The 15,438-nt window shown below is 41.2% G+C and overlaps 1 protein-coding gene across 1 annotated transcript in view; it reads left to right on the top strand.

Moving 5' to 3' along the window:
* Nucleotides 1-10,319, top strand: part of LOC126268046 (uncharacterized) — a 96,043-nt gene extending 85,724 nt beyond the window's left edge. Inside the window, exons 4-5 of the mRNA XM_049973473.1 lie at nucleotides 1,761-1,947; nucleotides 9,895-10,319. Of these exons, the coding sequence (XP_049829430.1) occupies nucleotides 1,761-1,947; nucleotides 9,895-10,059 (352 nt within the window). The 3' untranslated portion in view covers nucleotides 10,060-10,319. The remainder of the gene's footprint in view (nucleotides 1-1,760; nucleotides 1,948-9,894) is intronic.
* The last annotated feature ends 5,119 nt before the right edge of the window (nucleotides 10,320-15,438 follow it).

Here is a 15,438-nt window from a genome sequence, read left to right as displayed (position 1 = left end):
TACCATGCACTGCACAACTATAACTGATCCTGTAAAGTTCATGTAGGGTGGCTTCCTGATGGAGTACAATGCTGCATGGTACCCTCAAAGATGCCATCCCAATAAGAATGCATTTCATCACCTAGAGCAATGCCGTCAGGAAATCGGTAATCTTTGTCCACAAGTAATGGACATTGGTCATCCTAAAACTAGATCTACTACATTATCAGAGGTCGTGATTGTAGATACCATTCATCAGTCTTAGTGAAGTACCTGTGATATTGCAAGGCAGTTCCAGATACCTCAAAGACTGCTTGTTGAAGTGTTGCATGATGAAGAACTGCATCCGTGTCGTTGCATGTTAACTCAACATCAGCGGTCAGAAGACCACATTCAATGAGTGCAGTTTTGTGAATGGCTTTTGCACCAAGTGGAAGATAATGAACATTTTATAAATAATGTAATATGGGCTGTTGAATCTAACTTCACCTACAAAGGTATTTTCAACCTCCACAACAGCCATTGTTGGTCAGAACACAACCCACATGTAACTCATGAAATGGCTTTCAGGCACACTTTCACATAAACCTGTGGACTGGAATCATGGGAGGAGTGCTTTTGGGCCCTTACCTATTGCCAGACAAGCTCAATACTCCTCTACACCATATGTTTCTTTGCAATACTTTGCCTGATGCATTACAAAATGTTCCACTTGGTATTCAGTGACAGCTAACGTTTCAGCATGATGACGCAGCACCACACTTTGGAATGAATGTGTGTAGCTATTTAAATGAAGTGTTTCCAGAGAAAGTGATTGGTCATGGAGGTCCAGTGTTCTAGCCTCTGTGTTCCCTGGACCTTAATCCATGAGAGATTTATTTGTGGGAACACTTAAAGGAACAAGTTTATAGTACTCTGCTCATGGATTTACATGACTTAATAGCTCATGTGCATGGTGTTCCAGCAGTGGTGGATGCAGGTGTGTTGCGTGGGGTCCAGCAAAGTATGGTTCAGCAAGTGGTAAAGTGCTCGCTAATGGAAGATGGTCACTTCTCTTAAGTGAACATTGTTGATACTTGTACATGTCAGCTGTGTGAAGATAAGCCTGAATGTCAAATGTACAGAAAGGAATTATTGTGCATAGCATAATGTGCAATCTAGTGTAGTCTACGTGGTATGTTTTTTGTACATCATTGGATACAGATGATGTTACTGTATGCACTATAATTTTCATGTAATGTCTTATGGTTTAAGTAAAGATAACAGTTACAGAAAGAAATACAAAAGATACCACATTGTGGAGGTGTAAATAGGATACAGTTTGATGCTTTAATTGAAAAAAAATTATGTAAGGTGCAAATGTGACTCGAATATCAGTGAGTCTGCATATTGTTCTCCACTGCACTGCCTCATTTCACTGAGCTAATGGGACAGCTGCAGCACAGTGCATAGTTCATGCCAGCTATTCTTGGCTGTGTTACATGCAGTTACAGTGTTGCCAGAGCCTCATTTTTTTAAATTGCAGAACTATTAATCCTATTGATGAGGCTGGGTTTTGCTAGATATAGTTTGCCTTGAATTGAGATGAGGAATAAAACAAGTGTGGCATTTTTTCCTTCGCCCCATATATACTTTAATTATTTCTGATGGCAAGTAAAGTAATTCGTTCTGGTTTCATAAAGTTTACTGTATCATTACAAAAACTAAGATTTAATGTTGCCTGATGTTTCAGTGTTTGCGTAATATGGACTGTGACTTATGCCGGTAAGTTTTATTTCCAGATCTGGATTTGATCCTCTAACTGTGCTTGCTGGACTTGCTTTCCTTGCTTTCCTGTTGCAAACGCTGTATGCACTGTTGTACAGGACTCCACAGCCTAGTGCCATAACTCCAGTAGCTGTATCTCGTTCAGTGTCTCCAGGAATCTCAGACTTAATGGATAGGGTTTTAAGAGCAATACAAAAGTATGTAAGTATCCTTCACATTCATGTTATTTTTTTACATGGGTACAAGATTTTTATATTTATTCGAATAAAATATTGTCTCATCGTAGAAATAACCAGTCAAGGTAAATAGATTGTACTGAACAGAAATTTGTTGTATTTCTTTTCCATTTCAACAGATAGTTCCATTAATAAAACATCATAAGGAGTAGATAAATAAAACATCTACTCACCAAGTAGCAGCAGAACACACACTTAAAAGAAAGGTATAATTAGGTAATCTTTCGGAGCCAGTGACACCTTCTTCAGGCAGAAGGGTTGAAAGGGAAGGAAGTGGGTTAAGGAAAATGACAGGAAAGGTCTAGGAAGAAAGGGTAGATCTTGGAGAACCGCAGGGATGAGAATGAAAGACTGATTACTGGGGACTGCATTGGAGGAGATTCAAAAACCTGAGAGCTTAAAGGTGAAGACAGGATAATATGAAAGACAGAGGTTACTGCTAAAACATCATGTATGAGTTAATAAGGGTGAAAATCTGATTCAAAAACCTGAGAGCTTAAAGGTGAAGACAGGATAATATGAAAGACAGAGGTTACTGCTAAAACATCATGTATGAGTTAATAAGGGTGAAAATCTAAGTGCATTGTACGTAACAGATTTGGGAGGGCGATGGCAAAAAATAGAGAGCTAAGAAAATGAAAGATGTAGAAAACTAAAGCAGAGATAAGAAAGGAGTAATTACTGTGAAGAAATGCTGAGATGGAGGAAATTAAAGTAAAAATAAAGTTAGGTGGGTGGCGAGAAACAAGGACATATAGCTCCTAGTTCCCACCTGCAGAGTTCTGGGACACTGGTGTCTGAGGGATGAACCCAGAGGGTGCATATGGTGAAACAGGCACCGAGGTCACGATTGACATGGTGTAGAGCATGCTCTGATACAGGATATTGTATGCTGCCAGTATATGCCCTCTGGCTACGCCCATTCATCCTAACTAATAATTTGGTGGTAGTCATGCCGATGCGGACTCTTTAAAGCACTACACCACCATTCTTGCCTCAGCTTTCACTGGACATAATTACCCCAGCAGCCTAGTTCAAAAGCAGATTTCCCAGGCCATAACATTTTAGATCCACTCTGAGATTTTGCTCACCACACCTAGAATAGTTTTTTGTTGCCCTCCTAATCGCCATAATATTCTGGTCAGATCCTATGTTCCTTCTGTACCCATCTCCCTACCCTACATCTCCTAACCCTGTGACTGTCCCCACTGCAAGACTTGCCCTTTGCACCCTCCTGCCACCACTTATACCAACACTGTAATAGGCAAAACATATACTACCAAAGGGAGAGCCACCTGTGAAACAACACATCATATATCAGCTGTTATGTAAACACTGTTTGGCCTTTTATATCAGCATGATACCACCAAATTATCACTTAGGATGAATGGGCATAGGCAGAGGGTGTATACTTGCAGCATGCTCTACAAAATGACAATCATGATCTTGGTGCCTGTTTTACCACACTTGCCATTTGGCACTTTAGTTTTCTAGACCTTCTATTTTTTACATATTTTTTGCCATCCCCTCCCCACCTCTGTTACGTACAATACACTTAGCTTTACATTCTTATTAACTCACACAAGATGTTTTACCAATAATCTCTGTCTTGCATGTTACCCTATCTTCACCTTTAAGCTCTCAGGTTTTCAAATCTCCTCCGGTGCAGTTCCCAACAATCAGTCTTTCCTTCTCGTCTTGTCCAGTAAGTCTCACCTGACCTGCGGTTCTCGGGATGTTTTCTAAAATCCACCCCTGTTTCTTAGACCTGTCCAGTCCTTTTCCTTCACCCCTCTTCCTTCCCCTTCAACCCTTCTGCCTGAAAAAGGAGACACTGGCTCTGAAAGCTTGCCTAATTATAACTTTCTTTTATGTGTGTGTTCTACTGCAGCTTGGTGAGTAGATATTTTATCTATCCAGTTACATTATATTCTCAAAAATTTATTGTTTTCATGTTTATATTTTAAGGAGCATTCTTTGTAATATAATATTGTGAGGGTGACTCTGAGTTCTGGCTCCTTCCTGCAGTTCTTAACTTTTCTACTGATGGAAATATTACTATTTGCAACTATCAAAGTTATCACCACCACCTCCAGTACTATATTTCCAATTCAAAAAGCCACGCGCTGGTTGCTATAGCTCCCTGTCACAATGGAATGGAATAATTTTTTGAATTAGCTACCACAAGGTCTTCTTCTTGCTCTCTTCCATGGGGCATTTAATTCATTCATCATGATGTTCTGTTGATTCCATTAAGAAGTAGGATTCACATCCAAATACTGCCCTCATGTGTATGGGTAGACTGTTACCAACAGCCATTAGGGCATGGCTATTAGAGCTGAGCTGTTGCAACAGTTTATCAGGTTTTCTGATATTTTTATTTGAATAGACTCCTTAATTAAGCTGTCCCAGAAACTTGGCATTTGCACAAAAAAAACTAGTCTTGTTTTATTCATTTCGTATTTGAGACAATACTTAGCAAGAGCTGTTTTGTTTGATTATTTAAGTTAGGTATGTGTCTGATGTTCTTGCAGCTCTCCTCAATTATTCTAACAGTTTGCACCTAAGATGACATGCCACATTTGTATGCAATACAGTATGAACACAGCTTTCAGAGATCTAGATTATTTTTAAGATGCCTTCCTGTGTGGGAATCATGAGTTGCATCAGCATAAAGGTTGTGACTAAGCGACATATGGTAGTTTGAATCAGTACTGGAGGCGTGCTCAGCTAGCCAAAGTGATTAAGGCAACCACTCACAATAAGCAGAAATCTGGGTGTAAGACCTGGTCTGGCACACATTTTCATATGTCACAAACAGCTGATGTCAGTGCATAGTCAAAGAATGTGAATTTATTTCATAAGGCATCCTTAAAATCACAAAATAAACTTTTATCTCTGCTGATGGAAGCAAAATACACAGGATGCTATAACACTGTAGCAGTCTATCATCTTTCCTGATATTGGGCCAGTATAAAACAGGTAAGCGTTTCTTGGCTAATTTTTTTCTTTCTCAGTGTTAACCTTTTTGTTTCTGACTGCAGTGCCCATACACTTTGTTCATGTGAGAACCCATTGTTTTCAAACACTATTTGTAGTTGTACTTATATGACAAGGCTCTCCTTGTCTGGCAGCGTTTGAGCTCTATGGACCATTGCCTTTAGTATACTTTTTTTTTATTATGGAGGGTTTGGCTCAAAGCCTGGAGATAGAGAACAGTATGGGTGAGTTTTCTACACACAGTGTGGCCCACAGATCCAGCTGTTCTTTTCTTCACTAACATGTAGAGAAAAGTTCCATCAAGTTTCTAGTTTTACAATGGATAGGATTTAAATATTCCAGGAAGTTTTCATGTTTTTTTGTTTCCTGTGCCTACACCAAAATGTGTCGTTCATGTATTGAGAGAAAATAATTGGTTTGAAATTGGAATAATCTTGTGAGTTTTCCTCAAAGTGTTCTGTATAAACGAGCATATGGTATTGCAATGGGTCGGCTGTTAATCCCTATCATAATGAAGAATGATATGTAACACTTTGAGGAAAACTCACTAGAATCCATCAAGTTAAAGCCAATATGTTTGTAGTGTGGGAACATGTGATGAAAAAAGTGAAAAGAGCCTGGAACATTTATGACGTGAAACTCCATCCAGCCTAATATAAAATTCATGATCATCTTGAAGAAAAGGGCCAGCTATCTTTCCTCAGTGTGTGTTCACTGTGGACCACATTGTATATAGGAAATGCACACAGATTTTTAACTCTGTGCCTTCAGATACACTCCTGGAAATGGAAAAAATAACACATTGACACCGGTGTGTCAGACCCACCATACTTGCTCCGGACACTGCGAGAGGGCTGTACAAGCAATGATCACACGCACGGCACAGCGGACACACCAGGAACCGCGGTGTTGGCCGTCAAATGGCGCTAGCTGCGCAGCATTTGTGCACCGCCGCCGTCAGTGTCAGCCAGTTTGCCGTGGCATACGGAGCTCCATCGCAGTCTTTAACACGGTTAGCATGCCGCGACAGTGTGGACGTGAACCGTATGCGCAGTTGACGGACTTTGAGCGAGGGCATATAGTGGGCATGCGGGAGGCCGGGTGGACGTACCGCCGAATTGCTCAACACGTGGGGCGTGAGGTCTCCACAGTACATCGATGTTGTCGCCAGTGATCGGCGGAAGGTGCACGTGCCCGTCGACCTCGGACCGGACCGCAGCGACGCACGGATGCATGCCAAGACCGTAGGATCGTACGCAGTGCCGTAGGGGACCGACAGCCACTTCCCAGCAAATTAGGGACTCTGTTGCTCCTGGGGTATCGGCGAGGACCATTCGCAACCGTCTCCATGAAGCTGGGCTATGGTCCCGCACACCGTTAAGCCGTCTTCCGCTCACGCCCCAACATCGTGCAGCCCACCTCCAGTGGTGTCGCGACAGGCGTGAATGGAGGGACGAATGGAGACGTGTCGTCTTCAGCGATGAGAGTCGCTTCTGCCTTGGTGCCAATGATAGTCGTATGCGTGTTTGGCGCCGTGCAGGTGAGCGCCACAATCAGGACTGCATACGACCGAGGCACACAAGGCCAACACCCGGCATCATGGTGTGGGGAGCGATCTCCTACACTGGCCGTACCCCTCTGGTGATCGTCGAGGGGACACTGAATAGTGCACGGTACATCCAAACCGTCATCGAACCCATCGTTCTACAATTCCTAGACCGGCAAGGGAACTTGCTGTTCCAACAGGACAATGCACGTCCGCATGTATCCCGTGCCACCCAACGTGCTCTAGAAGGTGTAAGTCAACTACCCTGGCCAGCAAGATCTCCGGATCTGTCCCCCATTGAGCATGTTTGGGACTAGATGAAGCGTCATCTCATGCGGTCTGCACGTCCAGCACGAACGCTGGTCCAACTGAGGCACCAGGTGGAAATGGCATGGCAAGCCGTTCCACAGGACTACATCCAGCATCTCTACGATCGTCTCCATGGGAGAATAGCAGCCTGCATTGCTGCGAAAGGTGGATATACACTGTACTAGTGCCGACATTGTGCATGCTCTGTTGCCTGTGTCTATGTGCCTGTGGTTCTGTCAGTGTGATCATGTGATGTATCTGAGCCCAGGAATGTGTCAATAAAGTTTCCCCTTCCTGGGACAATGAATTCACGGTGTTCTTATTTCAATTTCCAGGTGTGTATTATCATCCCTCCCAAAGAAATTCCGTGCTAAAGACTCTTGTCCACAGAGCTCGAATGCTGTCAGAGAAGGAGGGCCTTACTAAAGAGTAATAGCACCTGCAAATAGTGTTCCAAAGGAATGGATGCTGAAATTGACAAATTGTGTGTGTCTACAAAGCCTGAGAAAGAAGTTGAGATGGAGGAAGAAGAAGAGAAAACAAGAATTGCGTATCTGGCCTAAGACAGCTCAGTATCTAGGAATATCAATATTTTGCTCCCATCAAATGATGTGAGAATCATTCTTTGTAATGTTAAAGATCTAGGTCTCCAAAATACAGATGTGTACCACATTCCATGCAGGTGTGACGTGTTACATGAGGCAGACTATTAGAAGAGTTAAGGAATGTTACAAGGAACTTCAGTAACACACCTGACTAAAAGAACAAGCACTGCATTGTGTATAATCATAAAATGAAACACAATGAGACCAGTTTTGAGGTGCTAGGGTCCAGTCACTGGGACAGTGCAATAGAGCAGTATATTGAAATAAATGTATTAGAAAACCTAATAAATTGGGATATATGTTTCAATTTGAGCAAGGCTTGGGATCCACTCATCATCCAGCTAAGCTTCAAAGTGCTGAGAGAATGTGTGTTTTGGGAATAGCAGTACAGGCTCTGGAAAATATATATATGCATCAAAGGATGTAGAGAGCACAAGGAGTCGAAGTTGACTATAAATAGTGGTGTGACATTAACAATACTTCAGTCTGGTTGGAGTCCAGGTAGTCAGTACACATAAAAATACAGCTTGCATCATTTAAAGAAGACACAACTGGGTCGATCAACAAAGTATTGTGCATAACTGGAACAACAACTAGGCTGTACACTCAAAAACCTAAGAGATCACAAAAGACAAGAAAATTATAGAAACTTAATCTGTATGTCACATTAACAATAAGCTACTACTATAATGTTCAGTGCTTTTTTTGCTTAGGCCACCAATATGTAATTAAGTAAACTAGAAAGACAGACGCTTATTTGGGAAAAGCTGCTGCCTCCTCAGCCACGTAACATGACTACTGTTTATCTTTTATTGCTAACTTAATATTTATATTAAAAACAAAGGTTCCAAGACTTACCAAGCGGGAAAGTTCCGGTAGACAGGCACAATAAAATAACACACAAACACACACACAAAATTTCGAGCTTTTGCAACCGGCGGTTGCTACGTCAGGAAAGAGGGAAGGAGAAGGAAAGATGAAAGGATGTGGGTTTTAAGGGAGAGGGTAAGGAATCATTCCAATCCCGGGAGTGGAAAGACTTACCTTAGGGGGAAAAAAGGATAGGTATATACTCGCGCGCGCACACACACACACACACATACACATACACATATATCCATCCATACATATACAGACACAAGCAGACATATTTTAATATATTTTTCCCATGTGGAAGTTTCTTTCTATTTTATTTACATCATTAACTTAATATTTACTTGATCATGTGGTGTAATTCAAAGAAAATAGTTATCTGCATCTGTAAATTTTGAGTCCTGTTTACAGAACATTATTACTTGTCATGCAGGTTATCCTAAGCACTACTACTTGGCATGTAGCTAACAAAACCTTTAAATTCTTGAATCTAGATACAATTTATAAATATAGTAGTTAATGGGGTAAATTTTTAATTTTCTTGTGAACAGGTTAGGATTTTGAATTTTTGAAAGAAAACTCTTAAGATTCTGCTACATTGGAACCAAAATTATGCATGTTAGGTCAAGAAGGATGTAATAAACAGACTAGCTCAGATATTGACTGTTTACAAACATATCTCAAGAATGGTCTTATCAAGTCAGCACAAGATTTAAATACTGTGCTAGAAACACCATCACGACAAGAAAAATTACTTATTTCGACAACATAACGATTTTTGTAATTTCCTTAGATCTTCTTGTTCTGTTGGCACTATGGCATGATTTTTGGATTACAGTAACAAAACAATGAGTAACAAAGTGCAAATGGTAACTGTGATAATTCAGTTGTATGCATTATAGCACTGGTGCTCCTTAAAAGTCATCCATGCCGAATCATATCTGCCAGTTTGAAAGTCTGGACCTGCTCTACATTGTCATTTTAATACTGTGAGGTTCACTGTTAGTGTCTTAGTTAATATTGTGAGCTTCACCTTAATGGTGGTGAAGTGGATGTTAATAATATAAGGAAAAGTGGACACACTATCCAACACTACTAGTTATGTGCATTTGAGGAGGGAAGCAGCAAAGTTTAGGCATATTTTCCCTCATCAAAGCACCAGGCTAGAGATTGGGTAAGATGTAGCTCATGAATCCTTCTTCTTCTTCTTCTTCTTCTTCTTCTTTTTTTTCCCACGTGTTACAGTAGGGGCCAGTCAGTTAAATATCTTTTATCACACCAAGCTAATGTACAAATTGCAGTCTTCATGGAGATCACTTCTGAGTGATAGTTTTCCAAGTTTGAAAGTGTACACTGATGTATGCAATTTGATAATTAGTTAAGGAAAATGTAAGTGTAATATAATGCAAAAGTCAAAATTTTTATTACTTTCACAGAAATGTGAAGGTTATCTTCATGCATTTTTGAGAGGAAGTGAGTGAACGATAAACAAGAAAAATAGTTTGAAAATCATATTGTAATTGACTGATGATTTTGCTTTCTAATCACAAATAATTTTCTTTTGTTTCTTTTTTTACAGGATGAATTAAACAATCAGCATGAACAAGACAGTTCTTGGTTTGTACCATACTTGAAAGCTGTCTCTGGCTTTATGTCAAATTTATGGTTCTCAGCTCAGAACAAAACCTGTTTTGAAAAGTCTTGTAAATTTCTCAGATATTATAATGAGAAGATCAAACAATAATACTTACAATGAGTATATTGTAATAGATTCTTTGTACTCGTCAGTAATTTTGTCAGTAATGTCAAACACATAAAAATGGAATCAATTGTGTTCTGACTTCTGTGCAATCACAAGAGAAAACATGGTAAATAAAATGCCAGAATCCTAGCAACATATAAAAAGCATGATATACAGCTAACAAAAGCCACATTAAGAAGTTATTTATGTGGCTTAAACCAATGCAATGTGAAACAAATTAGCAAATAAAGAGACTTTAATTCACTGAACATAAGTACTTAATTCAGGCACAGACCACCTTATTAAGCAGTGGCCAAGAAAAGGGGGGGAGGGGCAGAAATTACTAGGATACAAACTGACTTATTTAACTAATAATATTTTTAAAGAATTTTGTGAACAAAGCAATAGTGACAGATACTAAAAATTTAGAATTAGTAGCATGCTTTGCTGAAAAGTGAGTTGCCATCATGTTTAAAAGAAGTACTGGATAGACTGAGTTGAAACCTATTTTTGTTTTATTATCAAACATTTCTTTCATAGAAGAAAAGAGAAGAGTAAGATCAGTATACATACTCATTGGAAATTCTTGAGTGGTTGAGACATGTATCAGAATAGAGAGAAGAAACGTTACAGGAGAATGGGTATAAAAAGGGAGCTGGACATTCATTTATAAGTTGAAGGATGAAAACAACAAATAATGATAATGTCAGTATTTGAGATGTAGGAAGAAGAGAAAGCAGAAAATTTAATTTGTTGTTCTATATGTTCATTGTTTTTTAGGTCCAGCAAGAGCTTTCAATACAAGAAGTCATACCCCATTGTTTGTGATCCAACCTGAGACTTTAAATCACTCATACTGTTAAGATTTTCACACGTTCCTCTAATTCGATCAGGAACTCTAATTTTTCCTTCCTGGAAGCACCCTGGTTATGGAGTGTGTAGATGTATCATACAACAAATCAAAAAGAGTTATTACTTTCTTATTATTCATACATACTGTCCATGACAGCGAAATAGCTAGGTTTGTGCTGTGACCTAGGTCACAAAATTGGAAATGGCACGCAACTTCTCAGACAGTGCATCTATCCCCAGAGTGGCAGAAGAATGCAGAAGCTGGCATAATGACTGATCTGCCTGCATTGGTGGCAATGGGGCTCATCCTTAGATGAGTCGGGAAAGGAGAGCATCACTTCCAAGTCATAAGGCTCTGCAGAGGGAGTCAAGGGAGTCATCATCAATAGCGCCCTATTCCACAGGCAAAAGTAAGAAGGTGGAGGGTGTAGCAGTGGGTGTGCATATTGTCATGATTGGAAGCGTCCTACCAGGAAAATGAGCAAACTAGTCACCCTGCTGGCATGGAGACGGTGGTGTCATGCTGGCCACCACGCAGGTTAAAGTAAGAAGGTGGAAGATGCAGTAGGATCAACAGTGGGTGTGCACATAGCCGCAGCTGGAAGCTTCTTACTGGGAAAACATCATATCTGAACCCTTTGCCCTGATGGCGTGGAGATGGTGGCATCATGAGCCCAACAGATGCAGACACAATTGATCGGAATAACAGGTCAGCTGCTCCTGACTGACATCAACCATGAACAAATGCTGACCTTTGTGGCCAACTGCTATGTCTGGCAACAACTTGTGGTGCTGGCTGAAAGACCAGGCCAAAATGGCAGCCCTGAGAGGAAAGTGTGCAGGCTGTGGCAGTCTGGAGTGTATGACTGGGTGTGCTACGGATCCAAAAGACCCTGCAGCTGGTGCCGAAGCAAATGTTCCACCAAGCTTCACCCATTAACTGGCTTTGCCCAGTTCTGGTGAGGAAATCAGGCAGTACATATCGTAGGACAAAACATACACTGACTTATTCATTTCTATGTTGAATGTTCACATGAAGCACTCTACCTCATAGTTATAAGCTGAGTGAAATGAGGTGGTAATCAGTTGCTGGATACTGTTGTGAATGCAAATATCTTCAAACTCCTGTGGCACAAATTACTGACCATTGTCAGATATGACAAAATGGGAGGGGGGGGGGGGAGGGAGAGAAGGGGAGCCCTAAAACAGCAGAAATGAGTGAAAATGCACAAATATCAGCTGTTGGCAATGTGGAAGATAGCTTGGCTGCATACAGGAAATTGGACAATGCATCCATTACCAAAAATCACATACTTCCCAAAAAGGGTCGTACAAAGTCGATGTGCACCCTATCCTAAGGGTGCTCCGGGACTGGCTAAGGGGAATACTGATGTGACAGTACAGCCTGGTTCTGTGCACAGGCCACGCAAACCCCCACAAGATGTTCAATATCGTGATCGATTGCTGGCCAGTAGACATGGTACCGTGCCGAAGCCTTTATACGAGACATAGCTCAGGGCGACTCTTGCAACAGCTAGAGTATAAAAGGATGCAACACCAAAGGATGACCTGTGTGGCAAGCGAGAAGAAACCCTGGAACATCTTGAGGCGATCCCATAACGGAAATCACATGCCACACTGACTTCCTTCCTCAAGGAGTGCACTAAAGCCATCCTGTCTGGACTGCTGAAAAGATTTACCAAAAAGATGGGTCAGCAGCTTTAGCATTCACAACCTCCAGTGCTGTCAAAGAAAAATCGAGCAATGTTTGCTGCAATTTATCATCAAAGCAAAAAAAGAGAGCCTCCTGTCTGTTAAACTGCAAATATGGCCTCTCTGGCAGTTATAATATGCATCTGCATTAGCCTATTGGGCAGTGAACCAGTAAGGAATATCACAGCTATAATTACTGAGAAAGAGAGTCTATCTCTGAAATAAGTTGGCAGTCCTGTCTGGTAGTTTTGAATGAGGGCTAAGTAAACTAACGGCTTTTGGACAATGATGAGTAGGAACTTCACTTCATACAAAAAAAGAAATGTTTTAATGCCGAAAATTATAGCCAGTGCCTTCTTTTCCATCTTTGAATAATTATGTTGCACCACTGAAAGCATCACTGATCCATTAAGGGTGGGCTGCTTGGCACCATCTGGACTCTAATGCAACAAGACCACACCTAAATCAAAGTGGGATGTATTGCCAGCCAGTGTTAATGGTTTACCTGACATGAAAGAAGCCAAACAAGGATGGAGCACAAACACTACTTGAGGGACTGAAGGTTCTGTTGATAATCTGCAGACCACAAAAATTTGATGTCCTTTTGGCAAATCCAGTTAAGAGGATTGCAGATGTGTTTGGCCTGGGGGATGAACTTAGCATAAAGAGAAATCTTGCCCAGGAAGGACTGGAACTCCTGTAGGTTCTTTGGCACTGGCAGAGTGACCATGGCTTTGATGTGCTTATCTATAAGGATGAGGCCATATTTGCTAAGTACGTGACCCAAAACAATGCACCTTTGGCAGGAAAAATACATTTTTCTGATTAGCAATGCAGATTCGTGTCCAGAGGGCATTGTAAAAGCACCTGCAGATTTCCTAACGTTCCTCTCACCTGGAGCTCTCAACCCATATGGCATCAAGGTAGCTGATGCAACAGGGAATATCCTGAACCAACTGCTCCAAATATCATTGATAAATTCCCGGTGTAGACAGAATGCCAAGGGAGCAAGCAATTAAATTGGTAAAGCCCAAAGGGGTGTTGATCACTAAGAAACTTTGAGAAATGGTATCCAATGGCAAATGCAAGTATGCATCACACAAGTCAATGCATGAAAAATACTGGCTGCCTGCCAACTTTGTCAACAATTCCTCGGGCTGCAAAATTGGTGATGATTCTGGGGCACATTGTGCATTGACTGTTTCTTTCTAGCTCCTAAATCAGTGCCAGAGATGACTCACTGACTCAACAAAATAGGAGAAATAATGCTGAGGTTCTGCCACTGCTGCAACTCAACCTTGATACTGTCACACATGGTGAAGGGAATGGGACAGAGGCAAGAAAATAACTTAGGTACTGCTGATGGCTTAAGGGAAAGGTGTGGTATTCTCAAACAGCTGGTTGTACAACACTAGTAAAGAGACCAAGTCTTCAAAGACGATCAAGTAAGATATAAAATTTACTTTTTTCATTATCTGGAAACCAGAAATGAAAAAAAACCATATAACCCAAAAATATTTCATGCCAGTGGTGAATTAACCACGAATAACATGATCTTACATTCCACATTCTTATAAGATGCTTGTCTCATCTGAGGAATACACTGTTTACTATAAACCAAACTTGATGTAGTGGCCATTGGAATGCAGGACAGCTCAAGAACCTCAAAATGTTTTAGTTAATGAGGCTGGCTTGTGCTCCTGCATCTACCTGAAATCAACTGATTGCCTATCCATGACCATTGTTAGCAGAGTATGCTTGGGGCAATGCTTGTGGGTCATTAGAGATGGCTTCCAAATCCAGGAAAAACAGCGGAGGCTGCGACAGCCATCATGTGACTCACTGACTTAAACAAACTAGTGCCAAATGGCCTACTTTTTGGCATACACCACACATGGCATCTATGTATGGGCAATCCTATCTAAACTTACCCATTGAACAAAAACAGATGCAGAAGGAGAGTAAAGCCTGGAAAATGTTGTGAGTGAGGATCATGACTCTTTGACTTACTTACTTACTTACTTACTTACTTGTACCCACCAGGCATATTGTGGCCAAAGGTGAGGAATGCCATGACACCACTGCACTGGAATTGTTAAAGGTATCATAATATGACATCTCAACAGAAGGTATAGTTGGCATAATTGCCTGGGCAATCACACGGCGCAATAGTGCTGTTATCACACGTATCTAACTTCACCAACTGCCAATTGGCAGAAAGAGTATCCCTTACCTCCACTGTAATTTCATGTCATACAGCAATTTAGGCAACTTTGGTTAAGGAGCAGTCAGACCAGGCCAGTACCCTAATTTGGACATGGGGGTCAAGCGTTAACAGGACAGTCATGTCCATAATCAGTGAGTCGGCATATGAGGCAGCACACTGGGAACACGCAAACTGGTATTTGCGTGAGAGGCCTTGCACGTCAGTGAATCAGGCTGTATATGACTGCCAGATTTCCTCAAAGTTAAGTTTCTTGGTCTCAGTGGAGAGCTTTAAATTTTGCATGAATTTGTACAATCCGATGCTGCTGGATAATAACAAGGTGGTCTTATCAGTTGGATCAAAGATACACCTTACCTTGCAGAACAGCAAGAACCAGTGCAAGTAATTCTACCTTCTTTCCATAGACTTGTGGAAGCCAGCAAACAGAATAGGGGAACAAACCCACATTATGTTCAAGCTGTTCTGTTATCTTCTTCTGCTGCAGCTTTTCTTGCTGCTCCTGGAGGCACAACTGCTCCTGCCAGCATCGCAAAAAAGCTGGGACCATGGTGGCCACAAATTAACACCATGGAAAAAAGAGCATCGCACAT

This window comes from Schistocerca gregaria, chromosome 4 (assembly GCF_023897955.1).
Source record: "Schistocerca gregaria isolate iqSchGreg1 chromosome 4, iqSchGreg1.2, whole genome shotgun sequence".
Lineage (NCBI taxonomy): Eukaryota > Metazoa > Arthropoda > Insecta > Orthoptera > Acrididae > Schistocerca > Schistocerca gregaria.
The sequence above is the reverse complement of the archived record's forward strand: the minus strand, read 5'-3'. Positions and strand labels throughout refer to the sequence as shown.